Genomic DNA, 27063 nt, shown 5'->3' with positions numbered 1-27063 from the left:
CTAGAGGTCACCATGTTTGTGAGGGGCAGCAATGCCTAGAGGTCACCATGTTTGTGAGGGGCAACAATGCCTAGAGGTCACCATGTTTGTGAGGGGCAGCAATGCCTAGAGGTCGCCATGTTTGTTGGAGGCACGGTTAAGTCTTTGGTTTTACCGTATTCACATTAAACAAGGTGCAGCTAAATTGTACTTACCGTATTTTAGGTAGTTTGTGTTTCTGGGATTGTAGCAATGGGGAGGGAAGCACTTGTTGGTTTTAAAATAAATATTTATACAATGGTAATATGTGTTAGATTGATAAGGTGATTATAAACACTGTTCTTTATTATAGCTGTGTGGGGTTTTAGAAGATCACTGTTAAGATTTTAAAGTATATTTGTTAATATTTTGGATTAGTCCTGGGTGGGATGTACCTAGGCTCAGGTATATATAGCCAGAGCCTGGATCAGTATGGGAAGAGAGGTTGAAAGAGAAGGTGGTGTCTGAGCTCTGCGTGCTGTTAAATAACTAACCCCTGGTAGCTGAAGCCATGTTATTTAGCCCTAGCCTACGTATAGGATATTTGTTTTGTTTATCTTGGTTTTTTTTTGGTTTTTTTTGCAGTATGTTATTACTGTTCAAGTGCTGTATTCGATCCTCTGTCTTTGTGAGTTCCTACAACATTTCCCATCAGACCCTGGGTCATCCTAACAGTACAACTGAATAGATCTATTTAAGGAACGCATGAGGTCCTGCACATGGAGAGGTGTTTCTGTTCCGATTATTATTCAGTCGTGGGTTTTATGTTAATTATTGACGCTCCGCCTGCCAGCTGAGTTTGTTTCCAGGGAATCGCAGCTGTGGATTGGACGGTTTCTTTGACCGGCTGGTGGGCGTGTCGCCATATAAAGCTGAGGGAACACAAAGACACTTTTTCAGGAACAGTGGCTTAAAACCTGGTTCCAGGAAACCTAGTTTGAGGCAACTTTGTTGTATCAAACCCAAGTCTCCCCTGCTGTGCCATGCATTGGCTTGAAACCTACTCCTGAAACCAAGTTCCAAGCCTCAAAGTGGATTCGTATTCCCTCAGCTTAAGGGAGACACTGACTCACCTCCGGGTAAATAAATGAATAACACTCACTTTGTGGCCTCATGTTCCTCTGGATCAGAGGCCCCTGCACAGCCTGATTCAGGTCCTTGTTCACAGCGATGAAGGCCGTGTGTGTTGAGATGACTCGGGCCTCGGTGCTAATCTTCACCACTTTCTCCTTCACCTTCTCTTTATCTCCACCCTCTCCCTCCACACTCCCTCCTTCCTCCAGGGAGCAGATCAGGGTCCGTGCGGCCAGGCGGTGAGTCGTCAGCCTGCCCAGAACAACACTGACAAGTTCATAGTGCTGTGGTTCTAACGTCCACGAGGACTGCACTGCACTCATGGAGCAATGGTATTAGTCATGGAGACAGCACTGAGATTTGGAAGGTACAGTTAGATCACTGACAAGTTCAGAAGGCATCTACTCAAAAATCTCCTTTGTCATGGAAAAATACAGAAAAAAACAGTACTAGATGTACGATTATAAATCACATGTGAGAAAATCAGCCAATCACTGTTAACTCCTGAAGGTACACAAGGAATTGAGTGCTTGTTGTTCAAACGGTTTCTTTGTAAAATACATCTGAGAACGACTCAAGCATCACAAGGAGAAAACTGACCATAATTTATAATGTTTACATACCGTGAAAATATTTAAGTAAACTGTTTTACAAAGGCAGAAAACATACCAGGTTAGAGACCGACTTAAATGAAAAAAAAATCTAGTTGTTTGAATATTTTTCAAAATGTATTACAGTAAAACAAATAATCTAAAATCCATTTATAGAGCACCCCATTGCTTTTGTTGTTTTGATTTGTTGTGAGTATGAAATCACACCACTGGAACTGAAAATCTTGGAAAATTGCCAAAATAGGAAAATTAGTGACTTTAATAAGCCACACATGCAATTAATTTAAAATAGTAAGACAAAAGGAACACATACCCACAAATGGTAAAATGCATGAGACTTTAGAAGTTAAGATGCCTAATTCAAGCACAAAGTGGTCTAACATTTTCACACGAGTGCCTGTTGTTTCTGCATCACAGATTACTGACCGAAAATTGAAATTCTTACACCCTGAGCTTTTCATGCAGGTAGGTATATAAAGGATGACAAATCTTAGGGTACTGTAATACATTTGCACATGGTTGTATTTTTTAAGGAGGTACTGCCTCCCTTGCCTCCTCTGGTGTAAATCGAACTGCAGTCGTTCTCTATTCTACCCATTGAGCTAATGACTAATACCCAGTGTGCTCGTGTGCTGTGTAAGAGGTTAGGAGTCATACCCAGTGTGCTTGTGTGCTGTGTAAGAGGTTAGGAGTCATACCCAGTGTGCTCGTGTGCAGTGTAAGAGGTTAGGAGTCAAACCCAGTGTGCTTGTGTGCTGTGTAAGAGGTTACGACTCATACCCAGTGTGCTTGTGTGCTGTGTAAGAGGTTAGGAGTCATACCCAGTGTGCTTGTGTGCAGTGTAAGAGGTTAGGAGTCATACCCAGTGTGCTTGTGTGCAGTGTAAGAGGTTAGGAGTCGTACCCAGTGTGCTCGTGTGCTGTGTAAGAGGTTAGGAGTCATACCCAGTGTGCTTGTGTGCTGTGTAAGAGGTTACGACTCATACCCAGTGTGCTCGTGTGCTGTGTAAGAGGTTAGGAGTCATACCCAGTGTGCTTGTGTGCTGTGTAAGAGGTTACGACTCATACCCAGTGTGCTTGTGTGCTGTGTAAGAGGTTAGGAGTCATACCCAGTGTGCTTGTGTGCTGTGTAAGAGGTTAGGAGTCATACCCAGTGTGCTTGTGTGCTGTGTAAGAGGTTAGGAGTCATACCCAGTGTGCTCGTGTGCTGTGTAAGAGGTTAGGAGTCATACCCAGTGTGCTTGTCCGACTGCAGTTTGAAGCTGATCTCCGTCTTGTGGGGCTCGTCTCCCAGACTGTACTGAAGACTCGCTAGACCCACCGCACTCTCATCAAACTGGAGAGAGACAGAGAGGATGTTACAGAAGGCCTCCCTGTACTTTACCAGCAGGTAGTCCACGGCTGCTCTTTGAATCTGTTCGCCTCCTCTGTCATACCTTTCCTTTGAGCTGCGCGTACAGGATTGACCTATGACCCCGGAAGAGGACCTTTGGCGTTTCGGACACAGGAACAACCTCCAGTCCAGCCGGGACGTCCCAGTTGAGGACGATGTTATTGACAGCAGGCTGGAGTGCGAACCTCAGGCTCTGCACCACCTGGGAGAATCAGACAAATAAAATCTATACAAGCCTTATTATTATTATTATTATTATTATTATTATTATTATTATTATTATTATTATTATTATTAATTAGCAGACACCTTTACTCAGGGCGACTTACAGTTGTATACAAAAAATACATATCAAGAATTACAATACAATTAAGAGCAAGATACAAAATACAATAGAAATGAACCTGCAGTTACATCATTCTTTCACAGTTTTCCAATATAATTTGGTACCCTCTTGGTCCTTCTAATAAACAAGTCATTTTGTCACTTGTTTCTATGACAGCTGTGGTATCTTCTTGGACTTTCTAATAATAATCCGTGCATTTGACACACACACCCTGCTAATAAGATATATCACTGCAAGATGTTACAAACACACCAACATCCTCCACATATCATACCTAGTGTTCCGCGTTTTTGGTTTTTATCTTTAAAAAAATTTTTCTGGGAATTTTTTGGAGTTTATTTGACATAAAATCAGTACAAAATAATTTTTAATTGAAAGATTGGTAAAAATGGGGGGGGGAATCTAAATAAAAAAAACACTTTACATGTGGAATATGATGAGTTCTGGTTTCTGATTAATAATGTCCCTGACATGTATGATGAAGCAGAATCCGTGCAAGTCGAAGCCACATTTTCCCAAGTTAGCTGGTACTTTGCAAACGTTTGGGAAATCGCTGTGCTGACGGAAATAGTATCTACAGAAGGTATGAACTTGACATCAGAACAAAACAAGCCAGGTTTATTCACCTTGAAATCATAAAAAAGATAAGAAAATTGACAACTAAAGCATCACCATTTTCTGTCAAATATTTACGATTAAGATTGTCGGCGTTAGACAGTGTTTTACTACAGACAGTGTCGCACGAAGTCACCAATACATACAGTACCTCTCTGCAATAAACAGTGGCTGTCCAGCAAAGCACAGCGCTCTGACAAACTCATTAACAGTCACTCTGCGCTTTCTTTTTATTAAAGCACGTGTAAAAGCAGGATACATGGATTGCTTGCCTCTCGGTTCACTTTCTTGTTTTAGTTTAACGTGTCGCTTACTTTCAGTATGTTATTTTATTGTCAGTGTGAACATGTACCTCAATGCGGCAGTATCTGCAGCGCTGTGCATCCTCTGCCTCATCTGACCCACTTCTGCTATTTTTGCTTTTTGTACACTTCGAAACAATTCATTTTCTTTCGAATATTCATAAACTGATTTATGTTTTCTCTCCATTCCTCATCCACTAAAAATATTATATTTTCGTGAGAGTATTTCAATTTAGTTTTTGATCAAGATAGTAGTTACTACGCCCAGCAAGTGCCACAATAATCAGACTTTGATTGAGCAACATAATCAGGTGATAATGTGTTTGTGAAGTGACAGAGAAACACTTTTGAATGTTATTTGATCATCTGATGTCTAAACGTCTGCTGTATCCTAGGATAGACACCGTAGAGCTGCTTATTACAATGTCAGAGTCAAAATAAAACAGCATTTTAATCAAAATATTGTGTATTTCCTAGAAAATAGTACCAGGAAAATATTGAATAATAAACAAAAATCAGGTATAAATCAGTAAAAACCGACGTCCAGTTAAAAAAAAAATCCCGCAATTTTTCGGTAAAATTCGGAATAAACTGGAAACGCGGAACCCAAATAAGGAATATCCTTATCGGTAAATTTACACAAGCTTGCCTTTACATTGAGAACTTACACAATTCCAATAGAAGGGACAAGAAGATACACAGACAAAGCAAAGCAACATATAAATCCTAGAGCTAAGACATTTCCTGTCACACACACACGTTTTTCTGTCACATAAATTCTATTACCGCATTTCATTACTGTAATTAGATTACAGTAATGCAAGTTACTGAAACATGTAATTAGATTACAGTAATGCAAGTTACTGAAACATGTAATTAGATTACAGTAATGCAAGTTACTGAAACATGTAATTAGATTACAGTAATGCAAGTTACTAAAACATGTAATTAGATTACAGTAATGCAAGTTACTGAAACATGTAATTAGATTACAGTAATGCAAGTTACTGAAACATGTAATTAGATTACAGTAATGCAAGTTACTGAAACATGTAATTAGATTACAGTAATGCAAATTACTGAAAAATGTTATTAGATTACGTTTTTGTTAAACTATCAAAGTGCAATCTAAAATATCAATTGAAATACTGGTTAACAAGCTAGAGCGTATCGCTACAGCCACGCTTCCCGTCACAATCCCCGGCCTCGTACCTTGGGCTGCATCCTGTCCTTGCCTGTAATGAACTCGGGGTGACCCGATCCTGCCCGGGCCATGCCTTTGATCAGAGCTGTGCAGGCTCCTTCTCCAATCCCAAACGTGAAGCACCTGAAACAAACCAAACTCCAGTGGAAACAGCGGATACTGGATAGTGGGATAGTGGATATATACATCAGGGCCATCCAGGTGGGCCAAGAGCGCCTATAATACTCTGGGGTCACTAAAGATCCCATGTCGTTATTTGTTTATTTAACAAATGTAATATTAAAAAATGATCCCAAAACACATATTAATTTCCCATTGTACACTTTCAAAGAAAAACTGGAATCGCATTAGTCTGATCCCTAGAAGCTGATTGAGCTCAAAACTGTTCAGTCAGTTCTTAAAAGGATCCCAGTGATTCTGCCTCAATAATATGACTAACCACTCCATCCCCTCACCACTCTCTGTGAAGAGGGATCTCCTTCTGTCTTCAGTCTCTACAATCTCCACTTCATTTCTAACTGTGTCCTCTGGTCCTGGGTTCTGTACTGCGTTTCAGGTATTAACTTTTTCAACTCCTTTTAAGATTTTAAAGATTTCAGATCAGGTCCCTCTTAATTCTTCTTAGTTCTCGGCTAAACAGACTCCGTGCCCTCAACCTCAATCTTCAGAGCTCATCCTGGGATTAGTCTGGTTGCTCTTGAAGGATCAAATTGTACGTTTGAAATAAAGGCTGTGAAGGTTCATAAGAACAAGCCACTGGTCTGGCTTAAACTGGTCTTACCAAGATTGTGTATGTGGCAGAGTGAACAGCACAAGGTTGAAGTACAGGGTTGATAGAGATGACTTGGCCTATCTGTTAGCTGTAGCACATAAAATAGATACATTCAGTGGGCTATTCGGGAGACTCACGATGACATCCTTCACTTCTGTCCTGAAAGAATGGCCTTCAGTTCAGGTTGATATTGCACACCAATGCTGTAAATGTATTTAAATTAAATGACCACTATACCATGTCTGGAGGTATAATTGCATTAACTGTGCATCTCTGTATTACTACCTTTGAATGCTAATCTTTAATGTAAGCTTTAATAAATAAGTTGGATTGAATTTACTCACTGTTGTCAAGTATCATTAATAACACAGATTAAGATCAATAGTAAAATGATTATAGTTGCTTACAAAGTAGTCATTCGATATGTTTTTTGCTTTGTCATCTTTTCACTACATTCCCCATCTTGTCCCTTAGGCCCCTCCGTGTGAAGAAGTGTCTCCTTCCCTCTGTCCTAACCCTACCTCCACTTCAACAAACAAAAGAATTAGGGTGGTCATGACTGAAGTTTTTTAAATCTTTTGAGTTGACATAAACAATACTTTAAGCGCAATACAGAAACCAGGACCAGAGACCACAGTTAGAAATGAAGTGGAGAGAGACCAAGGACAGAGGGAAAGAGACACTTCTTCACACAGAGAGGGGTGAGGTTCTGGAATGGGCTACTTGTGGCAGGGAGAGAATGAATCCGAGCTGTAAATCTCCTTCCCGACCAGTGGAAGCGTAAGGGGAACAATACGCTCTTCACAGGATGTGCTGAACTTCAACCCCGGAGCCAACCGGAAGTCGGCCATCTTGGTGAGGAGCGAAGCTGTAATACAGCCGAATCCCGTCTGTGCAATCTGCACTGTTGTATTTGCTGATTGGCTCTAGCGTGGCGACGTGCTGATTGTGTGGGTGGGATTTAGGTGTATATTAGGGGTGCAGCGACAGAGACCCTCCCCTCGATGTTGGAACCTGTTTATCCAAAGCAACGCCGTGTTTGTTAATTTTGTGTCTCGCATGATACCAGCGTGACCCGGGAGAGAGAGGACTGGAGCTGAGACTCAGCACTTACACCAGCACCTTCCCCAGCACACCACGAATCTGCACAGCATGTAGATCTAGTATTGGAACTGCATTTTCATCACCATTGTTGTTGGACTGTATTATACACTGTGTCACTAGTAAAACCATTGTCGGTTAATTCTGGAATGCGTGTGCGTGACGTGACTTCCACATTACCGCTCACCATCTGCGTCAGCTAGTCATGTTGCTGAGGCTGAATCACTGGGATCCTTTAAGACCCAGCTTGACAAAGTCCTGAGATCAATCAGCTGCTGGGAACCGCACAAGTGCTGATGGGCCGAATGGCCTCCTCTCGTTCGTACATTTTCTGATGTCCTTATTTTGACCATGTGGAAAACTGCAATTGATCTGTAACCAGTACCTGTGAGTGCCAGCATGCTTCTTGACTTCATTAATGACATCCTTTGTGTTCCCTACTTCTCCGTCTGTGAAGACAAACAGCTGAGAGAGAGCGAGAAAGAGAGAGAGAGAGAGAGAGAGAGAGAGTGAGAGAGAAATATGAAACATATTTTCTTCATACTTGCTTACTAAAAATCTTGGTATCCCCAATAAATAAATTGTCAGAATATTCGTAAATTATTTTAACGATCAAGGTGCCTCACTGGCACAAAGACAGAAAAAGGATGGCTGTTTTTTAAAAAATGTAGTACTAGAGGCACAAAACAATTATATCCCAAAAGTAGACAAATCTAAATCTAAAACAAAATGGTTTAATAGATCAATTAAAAAAAATATTCAGCGAAAAAAGGCACTTTACAGAGCGTTTAAAAGGGACCAAAAACAAAGCACACAGAAAGAGTACTTGGAACTGCAAACACAAGTCAAAAAGGAAGTTAGAAAGGCCAAGAGAGAGATAGAAATCAATATTGCTAAGGGGGCTAAAAACAATTCCAAAATGTTTTTCCAATATTATAACAGCAAGAGAACATTCAAAGAGGAGGTTAAATGTCTAAGAGACACAAATGGCAAAATCATAGATGAAGGAAAAAAAATAGCAAATATATTAAATGATTACTTTTCACAGGTTTTTACAAAGGAGGACACGGACAACATGCCCCACATGTCGACCTGTTCCTATCCAGTTTTAAATAACTTTAGCATAACAGAGGCAGAAGTGTTAAAGGGACTAGGAGCTCTTAAAATAAACAAATCCCCTGGGCCGGATGAGATCCTCCCAATAGTACTCAAAGAAATGAAAGAAGTTATTTACAAACCGCTAACCAAGATCATGCAACAGTCTCTTGACACAGGGGTTGTACCAACAGACTGGAAAATAGCAAATGTAATACCAATCCACAAAAAGGGAGACAAAACCGAACCAGGTAACTACAGACCAATAAGCCTGACTTCTATTATATGTAAACTTGTGGAAACTATAATAAGATCCAAAATGGAAAATTACTTATATGGTAACAATATCCTGGGAGACAGCCAGCATGGTTTTAGGAAAGGGAGATCATGTCTAACTAACCTACTTGACTTTTTTGAGGATGCAACATTGAAAATGGATAACTGCAAAGCATACGACATGGTTTATTTAGATTTCCAGAAAGCTTTTGACAAAGTCCCGCATAAAAGATTAATTCTCAAACTGAACGCAGTAGGGATTCAAGGAAATGCATGCACATGGATTAGGGAGTGGTTAACAGGTAGAAAACAGAAAGTACTGATTAGAGGAGAAACCTCGAAATGGAGTGAGGTAACCAGTGGTGTACCACAGGGATCAGTATTAGGTCCTCTGCTATTCCTAATCTACATTAATGATTTAGACTCTGATATAGTAAGCAAACTCGTTAAATTTGCAGACGACACAAAAATAGGAGGAGTGGCAGACACTGTTGAAGCAGCAAAGGTCATTCAAAATGATCTAGACAGCATTCAAAATTGGGCAGACACATGGCAAATGAAATTTAATAGAGAAAAGTGTAAAGTATTGCATGCGGGCAATAAAAATGTGCATTATAAATATCATATGGGAGATACTGAAATTGAAGAAGGGAACTATGAAAAAGACAATGTGGGGAAGCTATAAAAAAAGGCTAACAAGATGCTTGGATATATTGTGAGAAGTGTTGAATTTAAATCAAGGGAAGTAATGTTAAAACTCTACAATGCATTAGTAAGACCTCACCTAGAATATTGTGTTCAGTTCTGGTCACCTCGTTACAAAAAGGATATTGCTGCTCTAGAAAGAGTGCAAAGAAGAGTAACCAGAATTATCCCAGGTTTAAAAGGCATGTCGTATGCAGACAGGCTAAAAGAATTGAATCTATTCAGTCTTGAACAAAGAAGACTACGCGGCGATCTGATTCAAACATTCAAAATCCTAAAAGGTATAGACAATGTCAACCCGGGGGACTTCTTTGACTTGAAAAAAGAAAAAAGGACCAGGGGTCACAAATGGAGATTAGATAAAGGGGCATTCAGAACAGAAAATAGGAGGCACTTTTTTACACAGAGAATTGTGAGGGTCTGGAACCAACTCCCCAGTAATGTTGTTGAAGCTGACACCCTGGGATCCTTCAAGAAGCTGCTTGATGAGATTCTGGGATCAATAAGCTACTAGCAACCAAACGAGCAAGATGGGCTGAATGGCCTCCTCTCGTTTGTAAACTTTCTTATGTTCTTATGTTCTTATGTTATCCATTTTCCATGCAGCTGGGAGTGCATTGACCTTTACCACACTCAGAACCCTTACATGTTGGTATCCCTGAAAAGATAGTGGTCCCCTCTTTAAAAAAAAAGCGCAAAAGATTCATAAAATATTATATTTGTATCTAAATAAAAAAAGCTGAGGATTGTAGGTTGGTATGCTTTTTTTAATAGCATTTGCAGTAGTACTGTTACTATTACAGACTGTCCAGCAAGCTTTGCAAGCTGAACTTATCAGACATAAGTTGTCTTCATAGGAAAAGAGATTTTGTCTGTGTAGCTAAAAACAACTACAATGAGAATGCAGACTTTTATGAAAAGGAACCAAGTTGCGTTTTGACATGTGAATGTGAAGAGTGTGTGTCTGTCTGAAAAGGGGGCACTTTGGTTGAACTCAAGAACACACCCTTTTTACCAGAGAAAATACTGCTGTTAAATACAATCAACAAGTTAACAATAACCAGCTGGCAACACACCAAGCTTATAGCTTACAGCTTCATGAAGGCATATAAATATAGCCACAGGAGAGACACTGAGATGCTCTCCAAGTCCTTGCTGCTGACCTTGAAGGGGGATAGGTAATTGAGCTCTACCTTCACTTCTGTAATAACCAGTGCTATTTTATTTTGTATGAAGACAATGTTTAAATAATATGTGTGTAACTCTTGAATATTGGGCTCAAATGAAGATGCTAAATTCTTCATTTCTGTTTGGACACAAATCATTAGAAATTATTAGAGCTGCAACAAAGGGTACATTTTGACCTTCGAAGGTTCGGAACACATTACCGAAGGAAGGTTCGAACCTTTGATGGTACTGTCACAAAGACGGCCGGAGTGGGTGGCGTCAGACCAGAAACAGGAACACAAACAGACAGAGACTTGGAGTTTGGTGGAGCTGAGCGAATGGTTTCGCTCAGCATTTAATAAAACAGCACAGAAAATAAAAGGTTTGAAACACAAAAACGCTGGACACGGCACTACACGCCAAAATAAACATATAAACAAAACGGACTACCACTAAACAAACGGTGCACGGACAGACAAACAGACAAACACGGTGAGTGAAAACAACTACTAATTCTTACTCTTTTCATTAACATTTACCTCCGCTCCAATCCCGTTCTCCACTCACCGAACACCTAACCACCGAGTGACTAAACGTGCATCTATATATACTGTTGTGCTGGGATTCAATTACTAATTAATTATTCACTTGAATCCCAGCACGTGAATTAATTCTGTGCAACCCCGTGCTCGCATATTATATTTTAAATGCACGTGCGTGATGTGCAATCCCGTGCCTAAATACAAATATACACTTTTTAAATATACGTGAAACACAGACCCGTTTATATCCCGTGTACCAATCTATACACCAACATTAACATACGCACGCAACATACATACACAGAACACACAAATGCACACAGGGGCGGGGCACTTTGCCACAGGTACTCATTTGCATAATTTACTGGTGACGTCACCATAGCTACTAGTTTATATTTGATTGAAAATCCTATTTTACAGGTTATCGGTCACAGTCACATTCCCACCTGTCTGGGGTGTCCTGGTCGGCAGGCTTTGCTGTAAATGTCTTTCAGTGGCTCCAGGATCTCTGTCCCTCCAAAATCAGCTCCCATTCCTTTCACCTTCCCCAGAGCAGAGTCCATCGTCTGCTGAGTGTACTCCACACTCTCCCTGAGAGACACACAGGAACGCAATTGTAACTTATATGAAAAGTAATTCCCTAGTAAGATACCCACAATACAACTTGACCCAGAGAATCATAGAACACAGCTTTGTACCAAATACGAATATGAAGCCTGTATTTGGAAAACCAAAACTGCACGACAATATGACGACCATTTTAGGTCACAGGTCAAAGGGTATTTGAAGTCTTTAAAGTGTTACATGTTGCATGTTACTTTACCTTTGCTGTATCCTGTGTCGTCCATATCACAAAACAAGATTGTTTTAATATTGTTTTTTTCACACATTATATGTAAATCAACTTGGGAATTATTTGTGTTCAACTTGGGAATGGTAACCAGGAGAAAGAGAGTTTTCTTTCTGAACATCGCAGTGTATCCAGTTCACGCTCCCTCCTGCAACACTGCTGGGGACTGAAATGAGTGGTGTGTTGTGGGAACAGAAATCTAACAGTGTTGCAGGAGGGAGCGTTATCCGGATACACTGCGATCCTTAGAAGACGAATGTATTCTCCTGGCAAGCTCTCCTTAGTAACTGTTTACAAATGTATTGCCTGGTTGATTTATGATCCATGAGGCGCAACGGTAATGTAACACGTAAACTCTGCAGTGGGTTCCGTAACACTAACTGGTACAGCATTATTAACATTATGGCTTCTATCTTTCCTTATCTGTTTGGGATTACATAGTGTCGGCGTAAGGGAGAGAGAGACCCTCCCCACACACACACACACACACACACACAGAGAATTACTCACGGGAAGAACGCCTCGAAGTGCGACCCGAAGCCGTAGATATTGAAGAAACAGCCCAGGGGCAGGCTCTTGAGGAGAAGCAGCAGAGTGTCCTGCAGAGACCAGATATAAAATAAATCTACCAAACTAGTAAACGGATCGTTAGTCTGTTACATTACAGTTGTCATGCAATGGTGTGTCAAGTGCTACGGACAGTGTGAAGTTCTGCCTGTTCCTTGGTTAACCTGCTTAAAAACATTTTAAGGGTGCTCCCGAGTGGTGCATCCGGTAAAGGCGCTCCGCTGGAGTGCAGGATGCGCCCTATAGCCTGGACGTCGCCGGTTCAAGTCCAGGCTTTCTACTGCCGACCGTGGACGGGAGTTCCCCAGGGGGCGGCGCACAGTTGGCCGAGCGCTGCCCACAAGTTATATAAAAAGTAGATGTTTGCACATCTACTTTTGTGTGTGCACCAGCGACCCCTGTAGTCTGGCTGATCGCCTGCGGGCTTGCCTGTAAGCTGCCCAGAGCTGCATTGTCCTATGACGCCGTAGCTCTGAGGTGGCTGCATGGTGGGCCTGCAGGGTGAAAAGAAGTGGTCGGCTGACGGGACACGCTTCGGAGGACAGCGTGTGTTCGTCTTTGCCGCTCCCAAGGCAGCGCGGGGGTGGTAGCGGTGAGCTGAGCCAAAAAATAATTGGATATTCCAAATTGGGAGAAAAGAAATGATAAAAACAATTGTCGACTACTACATTAAAAAAAAAAGATTTTAAGAAAAGTGAAATACACAAAATAATCGATTCAGATCTTCGTAACTCCCTAGGATGCACATTGTTTTCAAGCTGATAGCAATTTTATTACTTGTCGTAAGAAGTCTGTGTCCATACCTGTGCGCTTTGAATGCGCATTGGCTCTGCTTTCTCGTTGCTCATTGGACATCCCATACTGCCCGAGCGATCCACCAGGAAGATGAACTCTCCATAGCTGGACTGGGGCGTCGACGCAGCCGCAATGAATTCTGGGTACAGACTGACCATCACCAGCGGGTCCCCCATCAATGAGCCTCAAAAACACAAGAGTCAAAAATCAAAAACTACAAAATCAATCCACAATAAGATTCACACAATAAAATTCCACGGACAATGTGAAATGTCTATTTTCATAATTTCGTTTTATGCAAATCTGTCGCTATTACATTCAAAAGAACGAGCAACAGAAAGTCATCCAATCTGAAGAGAGGCATGCCTCCCTCTCTCTCATCACCAGAAACAAACAATCCAGCATGGAGACTGTTCAATTGCTCTCCCCCTCTATTGTCCATCTTTGTAAATATAAATTGCTAAATGAAACACTATAGCAAAATATCAGTATCAATGGGCAAATGGAACATGAATCGCCCAATGAAGCATTCATCTCAGGCACTGTGTCCTTACCAGGCGTGGCCGAGGCTAGCCCCCCCTCCACAATAGCGGTGGGCTGGTGGGGGTGGCTGTAGTACACCAGCAGCTCCACATCCCGATCAAACTTGTGACCTGGAGACAGAGAGACCTGAGAGACAGAGAGAGAGAAAGAGAGAGAGAGAAAGAGAGAGAGAGAGAGAGAGAGAGAGAGAGAGAGAGAGAGAGAGAGAGAGAGAGAGAGAAATACCTGTGATGGTCCTTTAGGGATCAACTAAGGCTTTTCAGAAACTTTATCCAGTAATGTTTCGGCTTGTGCCTTAATGAGACTCCCAGACGGAGGGGGGCTGTTACCTGGGCCTGGGTCTTGTCGTCTCCGAGATACTCCAGAGGCGTGAGGTCGCAGTTGGATTTCACCTGGGCGACTCCACTGGGAGAGGCGAGGTGGGCACTGAAAGACAGAGAGTAGGGCACCGACTCTCCAGAGGCTCCGGACACTGGAGTGGTCAGGGACTGAGCGCCTGCAGGACAGGGAGACAGACGGGATCATACTTGAGAATATCAATACGGTTACATACCTTATAATAAGAACATTTATGAATGAAAGGAGGCCGTCCAGCCCATCAGAGCTCGTCCGGTTCTAGGAGCTGATTGATCTCAGAACTTGGTCAAGTCGGGTCTTAAAGGATCCCATTGATTGTGCCTCAACAACATGACTAGGTAGCCCATTCCATCCAATCACCCCTCTCTGTGTGAAGAAGTGTCTCCTTCAACAGCATGACTAGGTAGCCCATTCCATCCCCTCACCACTCTCTGTGTGAAGAAGTGTCTCCTTCCTTCTGTCCTCAGTCTATCTCAACTGCATTTCCTACTGTGTCCTCTGGTCCTGGTTTATGTGCTGTCCTTACAGTATTGGTTCAGGTTAGCTATGCCAACTCCTTTTAAGATTTTAAAGACTTCAATCAAGTCCCCCTCCCAACTCGTCTTTGCTCTTGGTTTAATAGATTAAAATCCTTCAAAATTAATTATTTTATTAAACGTGAATTAGCCAAATGTGTCCTTTTTGTAATGAACACAGTATTCCCAGTGCAGTCTCATCAGTCTGTATACAACTTCATCATAACCTCCTTTGATTTGTACTCTGCACTTTTGACTACATATTAGAGCACCCCATTGCTTCTGTAGTTTTGACGTGAAATCAAACCACTGGAACTTAATCTTAGAAAATTGTCAAAATAGGCAAATTAGTCTAATTTAATGTATGACTTTAATAGGCCACACATGCAATTCATTTAAAATAGTAAGAGATAAGGAACACAGAGCCACAAATGGTAAAATGCAGGAGACTTTTTAGAAATTGTTTAAGATGCCTAATTAAAGCACAAAGTGGACTAACATTTTCACACGACTGCCTATTGTTTCTATATCACTGATTACTGAGCGGAAATTGAAATCCTCACCCCCAGAAGTTTTCATGCAGGTAGGCATATAAAAGGCTATAAATGACTAATCTTGAGGTGTTCTAATACATTTGCTCACTGCTGTACTTGAAAAACATGTAGCACATAATGGCTTTTGTGGTTTTGCAGCTCTGTGTTAAACTGAGATGGTGCACGAATATGTTTTTGAAAAGGAAACAACAACCTCAGAAGGGGAGCAGTTTGACCAGATACAAGATAAAAGGCACATTGATCTCGGTACAGAGAGAACATTCCAACGGAATGCAGAGGAATGTCCAGTCATTTTTAAAAAAGTCATTCTTTTAAGCATGAATTAGCCAAAGGTGTCCTTTCTGTAATGTGATGATCATAATAATAATAATAATAATAATAATAATAATAATAATAATAATAATAGTGTGCTGTTAACAGTCAAATTCTCTATTCTAAGTGTGGTCTCATCTTTGTACTCTACTCTTTTGAATCTATCCTGTGTATTGGGCTCTCACCAGCAGGGGTGTATCGGGGGTTCAGGATGGCAGGCAGGCAGTATCTCAGAGCCCCGTCCGCCTCCACAGCCAGCTCCGTCACATAGGACAGACAGACGGTTGCTTTCTGTCCCGCAGGCAGACTGCCCACGCTCAGTCTGAACACATCCCGGCTCTCATCGCTCTCCTCCAATAGGAAGGCTTGCTGTCCGCTGCTCAAGGCGTCGTCATAGGTGTCACGCGCCTGGAAAGAGAGAATATGAACTAGGATGCAATAAGTTAAGATTACAACAAGTTATATCTACAGTGACATGTTAGTAGTGCAATAGTGCAAGGATAGTGCATCAGCCGAGAATCCAGTAACGTGGTGCTGAGGTCAGGCGAGTCCAGTGCATAATAGGAGTAGAGCAAAAGAACTATGTGTCTGTTTTGCTCTGGTTTTCTTTACTGTTTTTGTAAGACTCCCTAGCTTTTTTTTTTCCTGATCTCCAGGGGTGAGTTTGTGCCGGATCGCACGGATCCTAGATCAGGTACCGTTTTGTCTGGGAGGCGAGAATTAAACAGTTTAAAATGAACTGTATGACACCAAGTTTGACACCATGACTCGAAGGAGAGAGATATGACGTTGAACAACGCGTGATAGTCGGGTGCTGTATTACTGAGAAGGGCAATAGGAAGAGCAGTGAGCTAGCCATACATCTCAGATCAAAAGTGATATCATAGTGGAATGACAAGGGGAACACATTGACGCCAGACGAGAACTACCTGAGACTATCACAACCAGAGGGAAGCGAGTATTACAGCCAAAATATTAAAGAGGGTTTGTTTCAGGCCTTATGGGGAAGTGTATAAAAGACCACAGTTTCACAAAGAAAAAAAATATTCTTTTATTGGCAGGATTTCTACAAAACAAAAAGGAACAAGAAACCAACAAGTGTGCTATCTTCCTTACACCTTTATGAACAAGGCAAGGGAAACACAAAGTCAACTGACTTCTGCATAATGCCAACATCTTCTGTGGAATGCTTCCCCACCTTGTCTCTCTCACAGCTTTTATACCATGACCAATCAGTCCAACTAGCTGCTGCCTGTGCAAAGTGATCAATGCAGTCTCCTGAAGACCTAAGCCTTGTGATTTTAACCTTCTCACACTAGGATACTGCACCAGACCTCAGGGTTTGTTAAACCAATTTAGCTCCAAAGCTGGAAGAGGGAAAAGCAACAGAAACGATCACTACACATAGGAATAGTATAGATATGGACCAAGTCAGGTGACAGGGTTCCACTCGAGACATCCTGCAGTCTTGCAAAGGGACGACCCCACCAATGTCACCCACGCTTGTATTAAGGATTCTGACCTCCGAGACGAGCCAGGCTCTTTGGCACAGATGCTCCCTTGCAGCGCGAGTGGTCACTGGTTTGCGCCCACCTCCTGCCATGTTACACATGGTTGGGCGGTCTTGCACTACAGACAGGTTCTCTTTAGTTCAGGCTGCTGGTTTAGGGTTAACATAACTGTAACACAACCCAGAAGTTGCTACCTCCTGTTTCTCTTGGATCTCAGCTTGGATTTTGACCCCCCCGATCTCGGCGTGGAAGTCGTAGACCGAGGAGTCCTCCTCCATGGGAAACACGAAGACAGCCTCCACCGGGCTGGACTCGGAGTTCTCATAGCTGAGAGTGGAACAGACATCCGCTACAAAGCCTTGGACCTTTAACTGCACAGAGATCCCCTTTAGAGGCACTGTGAGAGAGGGGGAGAGAGAGAGGGGAGAGGGAGGGGAGAAAGAGAGGGGAGAGGGAGGGGAGAGGGGGAGAGAGAGGGGGAGAGAGAGAGGGGAGAGAAGGGGGAGAGAGAGGGGAGAGGGCGAAAGATAGAGAGAGGGAGGGAGAGAACTTATTTCCAGACTTCACATTAAATTAGTTTCCTTAGAAAAGCATTGAAACCTGTTCTTACAGTCGCTGCTCTGTGCACAGAGAGAATTGCATTACCTGGTTCATTTCTCAGTGTCACAAGCCCGCAACAGCGTCTCATCTTGTCTGCGGAATCAGAAGATAAAGAGCCATCAGCAGTCTAAAAAGAGCCCAAACTAAGCATGATCTCAAATTTGTTTTCACTACAAGGCATAGACAGAGCTGTCCTAAACGAGGCACACCGAACACCAGGAAGATCTAATAAAATACAAAGGCAATTTCCGAACAAGGCGGCATTCGGCTCACTTAGTGGCTGATTGGACTCAAAGTCGGTTCTTGCAGGATTTCAATGATTCTGCCTCACCAACATGACTGGGTAACCCATTCTATCCCCTCACCACTCTCTCTGTAAAGAACTGTCTCCAACCCTCTGTGAAAAGTCTGTCTCCTCTTAATTTCAAACTGTATCCTGGTTTCTGTGCTGCCCTTACAGTATTTGGCTAGGGTTAGGCATACCTACAGTAGTATTTAGGATTCCGCAGTTGCCTTGAGCACAGCGGCGTTCCGTTGATATATTCAAGTAATGTGCACAGAAGGCTGGAGAAGGAATGCTATTTAAGCTGAATGTGATTGTGGGACCTTGTTTATTTACCAAACGGTGAAATACACTGACACTAAGACAGTTGATCTCAATATTATTTCTCTGATTAGGGCTCCGGACTCTTGACCGGAGGGTCGTGGGTTCAATCCCAGGTGGGGGACATTGCTGCTGTACCCTTGAGCAAGGTACTTTACCTAAATTGCTCCAGTAAAAACCCAACTGTATAAATGGGTAATTCTATGTAAAAAATAATGTAATTGTATGTAAAAATAATGTGATATCTTGTAACAATTGTAAATTGCCCTGGATAAGGTCGTCTGCTAAGAAATAAATAATAATAATATGCCATAAATTGTGCGCTACCAACCAAAGGACTATTTCGTATTGGTGTTGACAGTTTGTAAGTGTGGCTGGCAACCAGGAAATCGAGGTATGACACAGGCCAGGTTTTTGGGATGGAACCGCATAACAGTCTCGCGTTTTGATTGGTCCATGTCTGTCACATGAATATGTCGTCACACGAGTGGAAAAGCTTGCAGGCATTTTTAACATTGTGATCAGAGAGAGAGAGAGTGATCTGCTTTCCACAACCTTTCCATTAAAATATAATGTGGTATTACGCTGTACTGATATAACAAACTATGGGTAATTACTTTATATGAATTATCATGTTATGCACGAATGTAAGAATTGGCTTTCTGTGGTGGTGTACTTTTTTCTTTCAAGTAGCATATATCTATAATCGTTTTTGCGATATATTTTAATATAAAATGTATACACTATTGCAGTTTTGTTACAGGATACATTAGTTTAGTAATCACAGTTTTACATATAGACTGCCCCTGTTTTCATTTACGTCGCAAATTCTGGGCCGCTTTGGTTTGCAGATAACGTCCCAAATTCTGGGCCGATTTGGTTTGCAGATAACGTCCCAAATTCTGGGCCGATTTGGTTTGCAGATAACGTCCCAAATTCTGGGCCGCTCTGATAACATCCCAGTTTCTGGGCTGCTCTGGCTTTTAGATAATGTCCCAACTGCATTTTCGAATTCAAGCCAGTTTTTGAGATATTCTGCTTAGCTGACAGCCGAGTTTCTAAGTCATGCATGCACAGTTTACCATAAACTGGACCGCTAATTCATTTAAGAGTAACCCTTAGTACATGAATCAAAGTTAATGTATTTTTTACTCTCCCAGAAAACATTTAGGAACATGGTATACCAAAAAAAAAAAGAACATCTCATTTGCTTATGTAATGTCCATCAATATATAGTGAGGCATAGGGGTTTATCAGAACTTCTGGGTTTAAGAGACCAGTGCCCTTCAACAACTTCAAATAAATCCTATTGTATTGTATTAGTCAACATTTCCCTTATCTATTCCTGATAGTTTATACTGTAGGTCAGGGGTTTTCAACCTTTTTTTGAAACTACCCCTTCTATCTGGAGGTTTCAGCTCGAGTACCCCTTTACAATTTTCGCTCAACTGAACGGTACCTCAGTTACAATAAAATGGAGAATAATCTGATGACCCCCCCCCCCCCCCCCCCCCCTGTTTATTTAATAAATTTGGGTGACAAACTGCTGGTTTAGGACAGAACAACATACAGTAGGCTTAATTCTTAAAACTTTTAACTACAAGTATTTGGATGCACAGAATTAAAAAGACAAGTATTGGGTTAGGAGCACACCTATTTTTTTGTAACTTTGACAGCCTTTTTTAAATTTTGACATCCTTTTGTAAAAGTGAAGGCCTTTTGATACCCAGCATACACTGCAATACCCAGCAAAGTTATACACTGATATTCTGATAGCACAGCAATTCAAATGAAGTTTGTAATTGGTTGTGTTCCTCAAATACACAATAAAAAGTGATATTTATAGGGTGTACAGTTATACAGCGATACAGTGGTTTCGGACGTCTAAGAACAGTTACTGCAAGCATCTGGATTCATATCCAGTGGTACTCTGTAGCCTCCTAGGACATTCACAGCTTGTTTGACACCCTCTTGTAGTTGCCCGTTTCTGCATATAAAGCAAAATGCTGTTTGTCAATCTCTCTTTTTTCTTCTAAATCAGTCTTTGCAAGAATCATTCCAAAAACACTTGAATCAGTTAGGGACTACCAGTCTGACACTACAGGTCTTTAAATTGCAGTACCAATTTGCAAGTTGCTAAGTGGTTGCGTTCCTCAAATTTGCACTGCAAAGAGATATTTTAAAGAATAGGGTATATAGTGCTTTGTTTCGCCTCTGCTCGCTTTTGGTGCAAAACTATGCTCCGATACACTCAAGCTGATACTGTGATCACAAAACACTTGGAATGGACTTAAATTGGCGCTTCTGTTGCATAAATACACTACAAAATGTGCACATTTCAGGTCTTATATATAATGGACATTTTTTGTATGTATTTTGCTATAGGAAATCGCGGTCGGGGGGGGGGGGGGGGGTCCTCCTGTCGTACCCCATGAGTCCACAAATCCTGGGCCAACAAACTCGCTAGTACTCTCTTTAGATGCACAACAGTCTTAGCTAAAGAAAATGGGCTCCTTCGAGTTCGTACGACCCACGACCGCCATTGGCCGAGCCTTACCCCGATGGTGTTTTTATAATGGGATTTGTCTCTTATCGTACCCGTATCTCCACGACCCCTGGGCCAACAAACTCAGAAGGGCACTCTTTGCGTGCACAAGAGTCTTAGCTAAAGAAAGACATCGGCCATGGGTTCATACGCCACCCCACCGCCAGATGGTGGCCGTTGCCCCAAAGGGGTTTTATAATGGGATTTCCCATAGACATTTTTTAGGGTGCTATATCTTGGGTTCCGGGGGTCCCCGAGACTTGAAAATCGGTACGGAGGTCCACCTCAGGGCCCCTGTCGATCCCTCCAAGGGACGTGTCCCCAGCTAGAAAGGACACCAGTTTAGACTTTTTTTGCCAACCTGGAGCTCAAAAGCTATTGGAAATGCAACCTTGACATTCCATCATGCTGAAAATGTGTAAATTTGTTGAAAATGTACCATTTGAAAACGGGTGACTCCCTGTGAAAGAGGGCCCCCAGACATGACCCTAGGAAGTTCAACCCAGTTTCTAGGCCCCGGGGTCATGGAGATATGACCCCGAAAAGGGTAGTTTTTGGACATTTTTGACAGGGCGTATCTCGGGTTCTGTGGGGGTTAGGAACTTGATTTTTTTTTTTGTGGCGGGGCCCCATGGGGCCCCACACAAGGAGTCACCATTTTCATGGTTCAGATGCCAGGACGGCTTGGCAAAGTTAATTTTTTCGTCATGACATGAGTTTTTGCGTGAACCACCACACCGTTTTAGAGGGTGGTTTGGGGTGCTCCCCTGAGTCTATATCACTTTGAATGGTGGCTCTACGTGCTCGGGTTCGAGAGATGTGCCTGAAATGTGTTTTTCAACCCTGCCATAGACATGAGTGAGGCTGAACACCCTGAATGCCCTGAAAATATTTTTTTGCAAAGAATTGCTACGAAACTTGGCATGTTACATTCAGGCTGGTCTAGAACCCTTCGAACGGTGGTTGTAGGTGCTCTGGTTCGAGAGATATGACTGAAAATGTGTTTTTTAACACTGCCATAGACATGAATTGGGCTGAATCCCCAAAAATATATTTTGCAAAGAATTGCTACGGTGGGTGTATGCGTGCAGGGGTTGCATGGTGGTGTGTGCGTGCAGGGGTTGCATGGTGGTGTCTGCGTGCAGGGATTGCATGGTGGTGTGTGCATGTAGGGGTTGCATGGTGGTGTGTGCATGCAGGGGTTGCATGGTGGTGTGCATGCAGGGGTTGCATATTGGTGTGTGCATGTAGGGGTTGCATGGTGGTGTGTGCATGTAGAGGTTGCATGGTGGTGTGTGCATGTAGGGGTTGCATGGTGGTGTGTGCATGTAGGGGTTGCATGGTGGTGTGTGTGTGCAGGGGTCTTATGGTGGTGTGTGCGTGCAGGGGTTGCATGGTGGGTGTGTGCGTGCAGGGGTTGCATGGTGGGTGTATGTGTGCAGGGGTTGCATGGTAGTACACGTGTGTGGAGGGGAATTGGAGTGCAGGTTTTGTGCAAAAGAGGGGCGGGGAAAAGACTGGGAAGGGTAGGGTAAAAGAAAAATTACTACAATCATTTATTTTCACTATCGACTCCCAGTCTACTTTCCCTCACTTTATGATTTTATTTTGTGATTATTTAATTATTGTCAAAATAAACGGTCTTCATCTACTCACAGTTGCAGTCTTATTTCTGTTCAAAAAGAACCTGAAACACTTCAATATATTGATGGACGTTACATAAGAAAACGAGATGTCCTTTTTTCGGAATACCATGTTCCTTCCCAAAAATGTGTTTTAATATTAGCCTTTAATAAAGGAAAACGACTGCTTTAATTAATTGTCATGTATCTATTTCAGTGCAATGTAGTTTCTTCATGTAATAAGAAATACGTTTTTGGGTTTTTTTTACATTTTATTTCTGTTTTTTCATAAAAAAAAAAAAAAAAGATTTCTGGGGAGAGTAAAAAATACATTAACTTTGATTCATGTACTAAGGGTTACTCTCAAATGAATTCACGATCCAGTTTATGGTAAACTGTGCATGGATGACTTCGTAACTCGCTGTCAGCTGAGTCCCCAAAAAACTGGGCTGAATTCGAAAATGCAAAGCGGCCCAGAATTTGGGACGTTATCTAAAAACCAAGGCGGCCCAGAATTTGGGACGTTATTTAAAAACCAAAGCGGCCCAGAATTTGCGACGTAAATGAAAACAGGGGCAGTCTATATGTAAAACTGTGATTACTAAACTAATGTATCCTGTAACAAAACTGCAATAGTGTATACATTTTATATTAAAATATATCGCAAACACGATTATAGATATATGCTACTTGAAAGAAAAAAAGTACACCACCACAGAAAGCCAATTCTTACATTCGTGCATAACATGATAATTTATATAAAGTAATTACCCATAGTTTGTTATATCAGTACAGCGTAATACCACATTATATTTTAATGGAAAGGTTGTGGAAAGCAGATCACTCTCTCTCTCTCTCTGATTACAATGTTAAAAATGCCTGCAAGCTTTTCCACTCGTGTGACGACGTATTCATGTGACAGACATGGAGCAATCAAAACGCGAGACTGTTATGCGGTTTCATCCCAAAAACCTGGCCTGTGTCATACCTCAGGAAAACAGTGGTTTACGAAATGGATGTTACCGTTATATTTCCATGTGTAATACGTGGTCGTTTTTTTTGTTTTTTTTTTGCTTGTTTTGTTTTTAAGTAAAAACAAATATACCCACATACGAAATGTCACATACATACAAAGTTTTTGTAAACTTTAAAAAACGACCACGTACTACCCATGGAAATATAACGATAGCATTCATTTTTTATTAAACTTGTAACTTTAGGTCCGATTTTTTTTTCTTTTTTTTTTCTTCTTTTTTTTTTTTTTTTACATTTTAACGGCCTTACATTTTATCGGAGGCGGTTAAAATCTGAAACCTAAAAACAGACAGAAATATATATATATATATATATATATATATATATATATATATATATATATATATATATATATATATATATATATATCGGGCTTATATTGACCCAAACAATACTTTCTTTTTTAAAACTTTTAAAGTCTTATTTAACGAGTTATTCAATAACTAAAAACGACACTTTCTTTCTATCCCCAAACATATACACATCACGAGTCTTACCTTGTTGTTGTGTCTGTCTCTACTTACCGCGATACAGTACTGTTCCTGGTTTTGAGCAGGAAACAGTAGCTTGAATTAACACAAGGCTCAAACTCTTATATTTACTCAGTTGCGCTGTACAGCTCGCCACGCCCACTGATTAGCAGGAATATTTCTAATACTGGTAACAAGAAGCCTTTTGAAAGTACGCACATTGCTTTATATATATATATATATATATATATATATATATATATATATATATATATATATATATATATATATATACAGACGTGCTCAAATTTGTTGGTACCCTTACAGCTCATTGAAATAATGCTTCAAGTGATGAAATTAAAAGCTATTTTATCATGTATACTTGCATGCCTTTGGTATGTCATAGAGTAAAGCAAAGAAGCTGTGAAAAGAGATGAATTATTGCTTATTCTACAAAGATATTCTAAAATGGCCTGGACACATTTGTTGGTACCCCTTAGAAAAGATAATAAATAATTGGATTATAGTGATATTTCAAACTAATTAGTTTCTTTAATTAGTATCACACATGTCTCCAATCTTGTAATCAGTCATTCAGCCTATTTAAATGGAGAAAAGTAGTCACTGTGCTGTTTGGTATCATTGTGTGCACCACACTGAACATGGACCAGAGAATTAAAGGAGAGAGTTGTCTGAGGAGATCAGAAAGAAAATAATAGACAAGCATGGTAAAGGTAAAGGTTACAAGACCATCTCCAAGCAGCTTGATGTTCCTGTGACAACAGTTGCAAATATTATTAAGAAGTCTAAGGTCCATGGAACTGTAGCCAACCTCCCTGGGCGCGGCCGCAAGAGGAAAATCGACCCCAGATTGAACAGAAGGATAGTGCGAATGGTAGAAAAAGAACCAAGGATAACTGCCAAAGAGATACAAGCTGAACTCCAAGGTGAAGGTACGTCAGTTTCTGATTGCACCATCCGTCGCTTTTTGAGCGAAAGTGGGCTCCATGGAAGAAGACCCAGGAGGACTCCACTTTTGAAAGAAAAACATAAAAAAGCCAGACTGGAATTTGCTAAAATGCATATTGACAAGCCACAATCCTTCTGGGAGAATGTCCTTTGGACAGATGAGTCAAAACTGGAGCTTTTTGGCAAGTCACATCAGCTCTATGTTCACAGATGAAAAAATGAAGCTTTCAAAGAAAAGAACACCATACCTACAGTGAAACATGGAGGAGGCTCGGTTATGTTTTGGGGCTGCTTTGCTGCGCCTGGCACAGGGTGCCTTGAATCTGTGCAGGGCACAATGAAATCTCAAGACTATCAAGGCATTCTGGAGCGAAACGTACTGCCCAGTGTCAGAAAGCTCTGTCTCAGTCGCAGGTCATGGGTCCTCCAACAGGATAATGACCCAAAACACACAGCTAAAAGCACCCAAGAATGGATAAGAACAAAACATTGGACTATTCTGAAGTGGCCTTCTATGAATCTTGATCTGAATCCTATCGAACATCTATGGAAAGAGCTGAAACCTGCAGTCTGGAGAAGGCACACATCAAACCTGAGACAGCTGGAGCAGTTTGCTCAGGAAGAGTGGGCCAAACTACCTGTTAACAGGTGCAGAAGTCTCATTGAGAGCTACAGAAAACGTTTGATTGCAGTGATTGCCTCTAAAGGTTGTGCAACAAAATATTAGGTTAGCGGTCCCATCATTTTTGTCCATACCATTTTCATTTGTTTTCTTATTTACAATATTATGTTGAATAAAAAATCAAAAGCAAAGTCTGATTTCTATTAAATATGGAATAAACAATGGTGGATGCCAATTACTTTTGTCAGTTTCAAGTTATTTCAGAGAAAATTGTGCATTCTTTGTTTTTTGTGGAGGGGTACCAACAAATTTGAGCACGTCTGTGTATATATTTATTTCTTAGCAGACGCCCTTATCCAGGACGACTTACAATTGTTACAAGTTATCACATTATTTTTACATACAATTACCCATTTATACAGTTGGTTTTTTTTCACTGGAGCAATCTATCTAAAATACCTTGCTCAAGGGTACAGCAGCAGTGTCCCCAACCTGGGATTGAACCCACAACCTTCCAGTCCACACTGACTCCCCCCACTGTTCCCAGGCATGAAACTTTAGAAGCATGTAAAGAGGGGCTGGAAAATCGAGTAGATAAGAACATGATACCTAGGGAAGAAATATTAAATATGATCTAGTTTTAGAAAATAGTTGTTTTACATTTGGAAATAGAAGCTACAAACAGAAGGATAGCACAGCAATAGGCTCAAAACTAGGTATGCATTTTGTAGGCACGTATATGGGCAATGTTATTGAATAAACTAGACAAGAAACCATTCGAATAAATAACATATGTGGGTGACATGTTTGGAATATGGACACATGGAGAAGAATCTCTTATACAGTTTCCACAAATTAGCAAATGATATTCACCCTAACATTTCGGTGCATTTAAGGTGGACAAAATCTGAAATTGAATTCTTAGACACCTTGGTTAAACTTGATCAAGGATCTATTAAAAACAAATGAGTGAGAGAGAATTGAGAAAAGTTGACAAACTCAATAGAAGTCGACTACTTGAATAAAAGGGAAGAGAGGGTTAAGAGAGTACCATTAATAAATACATATTCTAAATTATTACCCAATATTTCAAAACTTGTTTGGAAGCATTTATGTATACTTCATAATTCAGAAAATAAAGTATTTCTGAAAGCACTGGTCGTAGCTTTTAGAAGGGATGCAAATTTGGCTGACATTGTAGTCCACATTAAACGTAAAGGGATCATAGCTACATTACGGGACATTGAAACCTGTAAAAGCACATGTAAAGTGTGCAAATATATTGGTAAAGATAAACTTGAAATCACAAATAAAGAAAATTAATATTCAGTCTTAAAAACTCATGCAAAGTTAACAACCTTTTTATATGGTA

General features: G+C 41.1%; 1 protein-coding gene across 4 annotated transcripts in view; it reads right to left on the bottom strand.

Annotated features, from left to right (window-relative positions):
- Window positions 1–24249, bottom strand: part of LOC117398181 (von Willebrand factor A domain-containing protein 5A-like) — a 29115-nt gene extending 4866 nt beyond the window's left edge. For 2 of the 4 annotated variants that reach the window (XM_059016808.1, XM_059016810.1), the window contains exons 1-14: window positions 24128–24249; window positions 17870–17917; window positions 17419–17621; window positions 15899–16121; window positions 14305–14471; window positions 13987–14101; window positions 13441–13616; window positions 12581–12669; window positions 11667–11811; window positions 7821–7900; window positions 5571–5685; window positions 3139–3297; window positions 2935–3038; window positions 1121–1344 (exon numbers count right to left, since the gene is read on the bottom strand). In XM_059016808.1, coding sequence (XP_058872791.1) covers window positions 1121–1344; window positions 2935–3038; window positions 3139–3297; window positions 5571–5685; window positions 7821–7900; window positions 11667–11811; window positions 12581–12669; window positions 13441–13616; window positions 13987–14101; window positions 14305–14471; window positions 15899–16121; window positions 17419–17621; window positions 17870–17912 — 1843 coding nt within the window. In that variant the 5' untranslated portion in view covers window positions 17913–17917; window positions 24128–24249. Of the gene's footprint in view, window positions 1–449; window positions 891–1120; window positions 1345–2934; window positions 3039–3138; window positions 3298–5570; window positions 5686–7820; window positions 7901–11666; window positions 11812–12580; window positions 12670–13440; window positions 13617–13986; window positions 14102–14304; window positions 14472–15898; window positions 16122–17418; window positions 17622–17869; window positions 17918–24127 lie in introns of those variants that run through there. The other 2 variants (XM_059016811.1, XM_059016809.1) reach the window with 2 other exon arrangements.
- Window positions 24250–27063: the final 2814 nt, after the last annotated feature.

The sequence above is a fragment of the Acipenser ruthenus genome, chromosome 54, assembly GCF_902713425.1.
Source record: "Acipenser ruthenus chromosome 54, fAciRut3.2 maternal haplotype, whole genome shotgun sequence".
Lineage (NCBI taxonomy): Eukaryota > Metazoa > Chordata > Actinopteri > Acipenseriformes > Acipenseridae > Acipenser > Acipenser ruthenus.
This window is presented reverse-complemented; position numbering and strand designations above follow the sequence as displayed.